This window comes from Marmota marmota, unplaced genomic scaffold (assembly GCF_001458135.2).
Source record: "Marmota marmota marmota unplaced genomic scaffold, marMar, whole genome shotgun sequence".
Classification (NCBI taxonomy): domain Eukaryota; kingdom Metazoa; phylum Chordata; class Mammalia; order Rodentia; family Sciuridae; genus Marmota; species Marmota marmota.
In genome coordinates this window covers 8,915,327-8,925,420 of record NW_026000240.1, presented here as the reverse complement: position 1 = coordinate 8,925,420, position 10,094 = coordinate 8,915,327, and the positions used below count along the sequence as shown (strand labels likewise).

The following is a 10,094-nucleotide window of genomic DNA, read 5'->3' as shown; positions in this document are numbered from 1 at the left end:
GCTGCCCATCCAGCGCTTCTCCCCGACTCACCCACAGACACCCCAGGCATGCAAGGTGGGTATGGGTGCCAAAGCAGTAAGGACAGAGGAAATCAGGCATGCCCAGCAAGCCACTGCCCTGGCTAGACATACAGAAGGCAGAGGGTGAGAGAAAGCAGCCCAGCTGGCAGCGTCCCAGGGTGCCTGCCACTGTCATCAGGGATGCAGGGCAAGGGTGACGTCTGGCCCAGGTGGCTGTGGGGTCCCTGTGGCAGATGGTCTGACTGACCCGAGACCACAAGTGTTTCCAGAAGTGACTCCTGCATTCTGTTCATTCTTGGCGGTTTGCTGCTGCTGTTTTGTGCTTGGCTGGCACCCAGGGCCTGGCGAAAGCTGGCGAATGCTCTCGCTGAGCTGCACCCCAGCCCTGTTCCTGGTTTACTAGAGGGCAGGTCTATCTTGGGGCCCACACTATGTAAAGCCGACACCCCCTCCCCGGCTGGAACCAGTGTTTCGGTTTCCCCCTGGAGATGATGCTCCCTTCCGCACTCTCAGTCCCTGGGGTCCAGGCTCTGGGGTCCTCCTCCTCGGTCTGGCCAATCAGTGATCCTCGTGGCCCCAACCACAGGTGCTACCCGCAATGACCCAGTTAGAATCCATCCTGCGATTTTTCGGGACCAGAAATAGGTGTGCTCTTGCTGGAGGGGCTGAGCTGGTAAAAGTGGGCCCGACTGCCTTCCTCCCCCAGGAAAGTCTCTCTGAAGACTCAGCAAGCATGGCTGGGGACAGCCAGACCCCAACAGTGTCGCCCGAGTGTGCACATTCAGCCACCTCTGTGTGGGACTCCCTGGGAATCAAAGAACTCCTGGGTTCTCTTTCCTCAGTTCTGCTTAAGCCAGTTCACACGGAGCTGCTCTTCCTCACAGTCAGGGTCCTGAGAAGGCGAAAGACAGACCACCCTGTCTGTTCAGCCCCTCGGCTGACAGAGACCTCCCACCCCAGGGTTTGGAGCAACTGTAGGAGGTCACGGGGCAGGAATGGTCCCTGTTTAAAGTGAAACAGTTAAATGTCACTGCACAATTGGTACGTGTCCCTTTTTAAGTGTTTTTATGTGTGTTAAGACTCCTAACACCCTCATGATGTAGTCACTGTGACCATCTCCATTTGACAAGGCTGGAAAGTGAGGCACAGAGGTGAAATGAAGGGCCCAAGGTCACTGCCGGGGGCGTGGTGCACACACCCTGCTTCCGAGTGCACTTCTGTACACTCTGTCTGTGAGCGCGGGCAGATCCAGGCCTTGCCTCTTACAGACGGCCAGGGTGGGGGCTGTCTCTCCTGTGATGACATCACCTCGTGGCCTGAGAAGGGGTTTGCAGACGTCGTTGAGGTCCCCCATCAGGAATAAGAGCATCCAGGTTGCAGAGAGTATTCTCTGGGCACCACAGTTTCCTGCACCATCAGAGGCTTCAAGCAGAGAGACGCCTCTTCTCTGCTGGGCTGGAAGAAGCAAGTGCCACCCTTAAAGAGAAGTGTTTTCTGCCAAAAGCTGTGTAAGCTTAGCAAAGACCCCAGGTGTGGCCAGAGTGCCAGGCCCAGCGGCCCTAGGTGCAACCTGAGCAGCTTGAGCTGGGGAGCAGCAGAGCTGTGCACCCGGACACTCAGACACCGTGGCACAGGTGGGCGCTGAGGTTCTCACCCGATGGCTCTCCAGTGCTGGCACCTGAGGAGCGGTTTCCCCAACGCCAGCCAATTCTGCCCCAGCCCGGAGTCCTGAGGTCACTTCAGCGCAGACACTAGTGGCCTAGACCCATTGTCAGACATAGCATGTCTAAGGATGGAGTCCCATGGGACAGCCAAGCCCCGACACCCGGGCAGGCAGTGACATGCCTTCCTGGCAGGGGCTCCCTCAAGGTGCTCAGCCTGACCATGGCATGGAAACTGGCCTGTCCCATTGTGCACGCCCAGGACAGCACTCAGTGAAGCACGAGATCGTTGGCATCTTATTATAAAATGGGCTTTGTGTGAGGACACGCCGAGGGCAGGTGTGCCGGTGGGTCTGTCCTGCTGTGCTGGGTCACCCCAGGCCTGGGGCGTGTGGGACAGCACCCACCGCTGAGCTCCTGCCTGGTTCTCCTTCCAGGGTTTTCCATCTGCAGTCCACTAGTTGGGACATAGATCCATCCTCAGTACAGGTGCCATTCCTGGGTCTCCTGCACTTCTGACCTGCTTACTGCAAGACCAGGATCCAACTCCCCCTGATGATTTGATAGAGAGGCTCACTGAACCTGGAAAGCCACTTACTTATGGTCACCAGCTTCTTACAAAGATACAGATAAACAGCCGGATGAAGAGGTGTGTAATGGTGGGGTCTGGAAGGGTCTCTGTCCCCAGTGGAGCTAGGTGCTGCCCTCCTGGCACCTGGGTGTTGTTAGAGTCTGTAAACAAGTCAGGATGGCGCCTGGCATTTTGCCAGGGGGAGTGGTTTGTGAGGTGGCGCCAGCAAGCCGTTAAGTGTGGAGATTCCTTATTGGTTGACTGCTGTATCTAGTTTATGTTAATTAAGATAAGCTGTGTGGAATGTATAAATACCTCTGTTGTCCTACAGTAAACGGCTCCCACTCCTGCTGTATCAATGTACACAAGTTGTTCGTCACTTCCGGGTTATTTTGCTGCAGCTGGACTGCGGCAGGGTGTGTCCGCCAGCTGAGAAGCTCCCTGGAGCCTGTTCCTGACGTAGGCGTTGTTGATTGAACCATCCTGGTAGTTCAGTCCCCAGCCTCCCCAGCCTCCCCAGCCTCTCCAGCCTCTCCAGCCTTCCCAGCCTCACCAGACTCTCCAGCCTCTCCAGTTTCAAACCACACTGAAGCTGCTGAGGGGCCACCAAGGTCAGCTCAGGAAATGCCAAGGGTTTTCGGCACCAGGATCAAAGACCAAATCCATATTCCCCATTATAACACGGTGGTTTCTGAGGCCTTTGAGGTGTTGACAGGACCACAGTAGTGACCAGTGTCCAAAGGCCACTGACTGAGAGAGTGGGCCAGGACCGACATCTGTGTCCCTCACGTGGGACTTGTGACTTTCAGCTGTATCCCTGACCCAAGCTGCTATTCCTAAAGTCTACAAAGATAGGAATATGGAACTTCTAAGGGGGCATTTTAACCTGTAGAGACAAGGAAACACTTAACGGTTAGGAGCTTTCAGACAAACCATGATCATCACGAGGTACGTCAGAGGAGGTATGGAAGCAAAGCTCAGAGAGAGACTAGAGAACTTGCCCAAGGTCACACAGCTGTGGCAGAGGGACATAGATCCATCTATCTGGTTAGGACATAGATCCATTGGACGCTGGGCCTTCCCCCCACCTTCCTCCTCCTCGCCACAGCACCAGAACAAAAGCAGAACATATCAGCCACCTCCCAGCTTTAGGGACGGCAGGATTCTTTCAGGAAGGAATATAATCAGGAAATTTCCATCTCCACAGAAAGTAGAACTGAAGAAAATGAATGATAATTAAAGCATAAAGGATTTAACTTAATCCTAAGGAAGAGCTTTTCAGTGGTAAGGTTAATTAAACACTAACGAGATTGTGTTTTAAGAAAAAAAAATCAAAAGCCTCTAAAATTCTGCTTCCAGATTCCTGTTTACAAAGACTCACATGAAAACAGCAAGAAGAAATTCTGGTGTGGGGGGGTCATTTTGCAAGCTGGTTGAAGTGTTTGCACACCCAAGTTCTTCAAAATTGACTACGGGCTGAATTGAGTGTGTGATCATTAAGATCAGTCTTGCTTTCTGGGGTCTAGAGCAAATGTTAATAATGCTGAACTCTCACATTCTGAATTTCAGGTTCAGAATATATACTAGCTTTTGTCATAATGTTATTAATATTGTTGTATTTGATTATGAACAAAGCACGTGGCCTTGGGTGCTGATTTCTACATTCATGCCGTGTGGTGCTTGGGAAGGTGAATGGGTGCAGACCCTCCTGGCCCCCATCATCCTGCTGCACGCTGCAGAAGCTCTCCTTCCTCCCCCAGGTCCCAGGGCTTTGAACTGGATCTTTGCAGCAGACACATGGCTGTCTGAGCTCGCTCTCTCTCTCTCTCTCTCTTTTTTTTTTTTAATATTTAATCTTAAGCTTTAGGTGGATACAATATCTTTATTTTTACATTTATGTGGTGCTGAGGAAGGAACCTGGTGCCTTGTGGATGCTAGGCAAGCGCTCTACCACTGAGCCCCAGCCCCAGTCCCTGAGATCTCGTATTCCACCCCAGTCCTTTACAGAATCAGAGCATCTTGGGACAGGAGCTTTGGGTGACTTCCTATGCTGTGGGGTGGGGGCAGGGCATAAAATGAAGACATCAACCCCAGATTCCACACATTCTGTGCCCTCCACTGTCTCCTCCTTCCAGACTGGGTCAGGGTCCCCCAGCCCCATTCTTTCTTCCCACTCTACTTTTTACACCCAGGTCTGCTGTTCTTGGTCTGTTGACAAAATGCCCAAGAGAATGGTAGTTTCCCCTGGACATGAATGAACACATTCTTAACTCGGGGACTACTCCAGAGACCAGCCCTTTCCATCTGCAGAAGTGGAGAGAACGGTGAGGGAACAAGAGGGCCACGGAGCCCAACCTGGGGATCAAAGTAATAGGAGAGGCTGAGCAAGGAATGGCCTTGAGCAATGATGAAACCTGAGTGTTGAAGTTTCAAATGGCCATACCATTTGACCTAGCCATCCCGCCTCTGAGTATCAAGTCCAAATAAGCAATGAGAAGACAGAGAAGGGCTGAACAGCAAGACATACCATGTTCATAGATGAGAGGTCCCAATGTAATGAAGTTTCTAAATTATTCCCATTTCACAGATGAATAACCAGATGCACAGGCTAATTAAATAACCTGTCTAAGGCCATACAGCTGGTAATGGGTGACACTGAGAGAGGAACTGGGGACACAGAGAAAAAAGATACACGGAATCTCAAAAGAAAAGTGCCCATGAGCCCTTGGAGTCAAGAAACACCCATGAGCCAACAGAACAAGCAGCTCAGAGCACCCAGCCTGTACCTTAAGCACAACGTGAGGGCCGTGGGCAAGGCAAGGAAAACTAGCTCAACATTGCAAAACTCGCCCAGCTCCACCCACAGCCCAGTCCCTGGTTACTGTCGCTGGTGAAATAGTAGCACCCAGACCAAGGCGGGACTTCTCACACTCAGGAAATCCCAGCTCTCTCTCTTTCCCTCACTTTCCTAAGTAAATCTGTTTGTACCTCTATTCCACGCATGCTTAAATTTCTTTCCACGATGTCTGTCAAAAACCCCACTAGTTCTGATTCCCCTGGGGACTCCTCAGACCTCCTCCAGTGACAAAACTATGATTCAGAACCAGCAGCCTGGACCAGAGGTCCCCTGCCCCCTTGCCTGTCCTCTGTGCTCCTGGGGCCCAGGACACGTCCTCACAGTGTGTTGCCTGCACTGCCTATGTTTCCTCCACCACAGAAGAGTGGGAATCATACCTTTTCACCTTGGCATCTCCAAGTGCCCAGCACAGAGGGAACATGCAAAACATGCATATTGAACCCAACAGAATGGACTTGTCTAATCCCCAGGATTTACGCTCCAGCCTTTACAGAATTCTATGTGAATTAGGACCCAGACATCGGCCAGAATTCACAGATTTAATAATGATTCTTAAGAAAAATGGTTTTCTTAGCTGTTTCCCTTTCCTGGTTTGGGGTTGTTAAATAATTTAAATGACAGATCTAGAATTTATTTTTTAATATGACTTTCTAAATAGGAAATGCCAGAAAATTTCTCATCATTTTATTATTTGAGAGTAAGGCTCATGTAATTTCTTATTTCTTTTTCTACACTAGGGGTGCCTAATAAATATTAAATACTGATGCTATCATTACAACTAAAGAGGAAAGCAACAACACCTTCTCTTTAAAAATAGGAGAATTTATGGTTAGAAAAAAAATATGAAAAGATTTATTCATGCCCCTTTTGTTTGCAACAAAAATCCTAAATCTGAGAGAGCTTTATGAACCTGTGAATATGAAATAGTTAAACCATCAACAAAAATTAGCTTAAGAAACTGTTGGCAGAGGACTCCCAAGCCAGACTTTGGAAACTTAGGTCCACCTTGGGTTATTTGATACCTTTCTGTTTTAAGGTATTTGCAATATTACAAATAACCAATCCCCTAGTCCCTCACCACTGCAGCTAAAATACATCCAAGTCACCTCTTTGCCTTTCGACCTCTTAGCATTCCTGGGATTTTATATAACTCACATCAGAAATATCTATAGAGAAAACAACTTGCCACTAAGGAGGGTCAATCATGAGGTTCAAAAAAGTCAGAAGAGACGAGGAAAGTGTTCTGGTAACCAGTATTGGTTTTTTATAAAACCCATCATTTTGGTCAAAGTCCCCCAGAGAAACAGAATCAACTGGAGACATACACACACACACACACACACACACACACACACACACACACACACACACTGGCTTGCAGGATCCAAGGAGTGTTTTTTGGGGGGAGGGGGATCTGAATTCTGCAGGTAGACCAACAAGCTAGAACCCCAGACAGGATGGGTGTTGAAGACTTGCTTCTGCCTGGTCAGAGTGATGTGTCTTCCTGCTCAGAAGACAGCAGTCTTCTCCTAAGACCTTCAGCTGACTGGGGGAGGCCCCCCCTGAGATGGAGGGTAGTTGGTCTCACTCACTAAGAGCCTCCTGATTTAAAAGTTAATCACATCTTTAAAAAAGCAAAAACCTTCACAGCAACATCTAGACTGGTGTTTAAGGGCACAGATATGGGCACCACAGCCCAGTCCAGTTGACAAGCAAAATTAGCCACCGCGGCCATCAATATTCCTTGTTGTGCCAGTTACTGCAGCTACAATTCTTTCAGCCGATAGAAGATGATAACCTTTAGATTTCTCCCGGGACAGAGAAAACTAGTTCCTTCTTCAACCATGTGAAAGCTGGTATCTTCCTTGGCTTATGGAGTACACCACGGTAGGTGATAAAGCTTTGGGGGCGAGCAGGGTGGCTTTCTCTCCCTTTGGCATTGTATTTCTGTCCCACAGACTCTTCCAAGGAGACCTCCAGCATAAGGAGCTATCACATTCCACCACAAGGCATCTTTCATCAACTAAATTGTCTCAGGTGCTTTGAGACAGTAAGTAATTGGAATCCCTTCATTTATAAATCTGTGTCCTGGATTAAACATTCATGGCACCCAAACAGTGCACAAACACACCGCGTTTGACCTCCAATGAAAGTTTCATCAGGATCTGACAGCAGGGGTTTCATGAGCCCTGAGCAGCAGGTGTGCTCTCTGTGCTGGCCAAAGCAGGGACATACATCCCCACCATCCGGCCTTCTGCTCCAGACAGACCTCCCTCCCATCTAAACAACTCCTGCTTCCACTTCTTCACGTTACCCAAACGAATATGGAGGTCTCCAGTGGGAAGCAAAGCCCTCCAGAGCTGGATTTAGAGGAAATAACTAGGAAGATGGTATTTCTTGATAAATGGAGGGAAATCTTTAGTTATCACAGGTAAGAGGTGTTGTTCTCCCGTTTCTCCAGAGACAGAGTGGCTAGGGGTGTTAAGTAATCAACTCTGATGCTTGCTGCATGAGGAGTTTCCATTAGAGATGCACGTTTGGAATGCTTGCTGGGGAGCTGCGACAAAGACTTCCCCAGCGAGGCTGGGGCTTGGGGAGGTTCGAGAATGTGAGCTTCGGATGCAGTGGGTAATTTACTCCATGTTTTCTCCTTCACTTATAGGTTGGGAACCAATAATGCAACTCCGCAGGTAATTACTTTCCCCGGGCCAATGTGTTTTCCTCTAGTAGCTTCTTCAAACAATCACATTAACAGCACAATCTGCATTTATTCAATGCACATAATGTCACTCAGGCACTAGCATTTAATGCGTGAAAGCTGGAGAGACTAGAAAGCCTGTGAAGATTTTATCTGGTGCTTTCTCCCTTCAGAAATGTCTTCTTACTTTTAAGAGCTACTTTTCATCATTAAGAGCACCATATGGTTATTATTTTAGAAAAAAAGTGATAGAATTTGAAGTTCCTACACTTGTGAAATAACACTAGAATCTGACAAACCAGCGCGTCAATGTCCCTGAAGAAAAGTAATTTTGAAAATAGTTATCATCTTTATTCAGCATCTGACAAACTGCTTTCCTTTACCATTTTCAAATAAGGGAGAGATGACTGAATTCAGGTGTTAAAAAAAAGGTGTTTTGTAATCAGTATATTAAAATCTCTTACTCAGTATAAGATGAAAGATGTTTGTACCTCACGTAACCTGCAGAGGTTGAGAGGTAATGGACTTTGTACTGCAGGCAGTACATCAATTTCTGAGCCAACACAGCATAAAATATTTAGGTGATTTTCCTAGCACTAATACATATGATCAAGCAATTTGATTATTAAAATTTTAACTGTAATGCTAAAGCATCTTGCTTCAAGTAACCTGTGATCAAAAGCCTTATTTGTGCTAAAGCCTTCTTAACCATAGTCTAAATTAGAATCTGGGAGATAATACTTCTATTTTCGTCCTGAAAGTATTAAATGGAGATAGCTACATTCGGGGGGATAAAACATTCAAAAGATAAAACAATCTCAAAAAGTAAATAAGTGTCAAGTTATGCTCTACACAGGGCAGGGAAACCCCACTGGCACAAATGTAAAGATTTTCCATTTGATTTACAAAATGCATCTTCTCCCATCAGTAGCCTGTGCCTCAGATGCTGCGGTTCTGAGATAAGAAAGCATCTTTGCCTCTAGGAATACAGAAAAACGAAGAAGGCCGTGTCCTTCACATTTCAGCTCCAATGGGGAAGTTCCTTTCACGGTGTTAGTACCCATGTTGAATAAATCAGAGGAAGCGTGGAGGCTAACTTGTGCTGAAATGCCAGCGAAATCAGTCAAGAAAAGTTAAAAGAGATTTTTTTTTAAAAGGTGGGGGTGGGCATTTAAAGAAGAAAATTATTACACTCCCTTATGGGACAATAGGAATCGGAAAGAATTGAACAGAGGAAACTCGATTCACTTATTGGCCAATAAGCATTATGATGGGGGTGCCCCACGGACAGAAAAAAAGCAGCCCACGTTCCTAAGACGCTATCTTTTCCAAACAAGCAACGGTGACATTTACATTCTTCTCTAAACATAATTTCAAGTCAAGGCCTCGATAGCATTAATTATGTTTCCATAGTTACATTTCACCTCTCTGGGTCTCATAAAACTTACAAGAAACTCCTTTGACACAGACCCTGGGATTTTTAAAAAATATTTCCATCTCTTTTATCGCTATTTATTACAAATTTCAGGCATCTTTAAAAGTGAGACAGCATTTTCTGAACACTGATATTTCAAAGAGAAAGAGAAGACGTGGAACAGGTTATCCTGTCTTTCATCTTTATTCTGTTTGCTTTGTCTCTTTTGGGCGGCTGGCATTTTATACAGAACCATGAGGGGAATGCTGCGTCTGCTGATGGAACTGGAGATGGGACAGGAACAACTCAGCCCAGAGGACAGGGACGTTGGCCACCCAGGGGCCTTTGTCCTATTCCCAGGCCCTCCGTCATCTCCTCAAAATTGGGCGGCTCTCCTATCTCCCTGACGGTGGCCACAGTAAGTATAGCTGGTCAATTAAACATGAAACAGGACCCGGTCTTGGCAGAACCAGACTGGGAATCTTACCCGCTCTCGGGAGAGTGTTGTTGAAGATCAGACTACAGATGGCTGGGATTGGTGAAAGGAGAATAGAACTTAAATGACTTACTGATGGCATTTCCCAAGGACACGGGTGACAGTAGCCATTTCCTCATGAATTCTGAAAGTCTCTCTTTACTGACTCCCTCAAAATGACAGTTAAATTCGAGAGAGGGAGTTGCATTCAAATGTTCTCTCTGGAAGGTAGACTGGGTCGGTCCTCTAAGAAGCAGGCAGACCACGGAGAACTGGGAATGCATGAGTCTCGGGGCAAAGAAGAGTCATAGGAGAGGACCCTGCAGGCGTGGGGGCAGGAGGGGGCTCAGTCCTGCGACAGGAGCTGATCTCAGGAAGGGCTTCTTACTTGGGACTG

At 47.6% G+C, this 10,094-nt stretch overlaps 1 protein-coding gene across 1 annotated transcript in view; it reads left to right on the top strand.

Moving 5' to 3' along the window:
• The first annotated feature begins 7,434 nt into the window (after nt 1-7,434).
• Nucleotides 7,435-10,094, top strand: part of Mindy4b (MINDY family member 4B) — a 28,710-nt gene continuing 26,050 nt past the window's right edge. The window contains exons 1-3 of the mRNA XM_048794430.1: nt 7,435-7,541; nt 7,773-7,800; nt 9,473-9,640. Of these exons, the coding sequence (XP_048650387.1) occupies nt 7,435-7,541; nt 7,773-7,800; nt 9,473-9,640 (303 nt within the window). The remainder of the gene's footprint in view (nt 7,542-7,772; nt 7,801-9,472; nt 9,641-10,094) is intronic.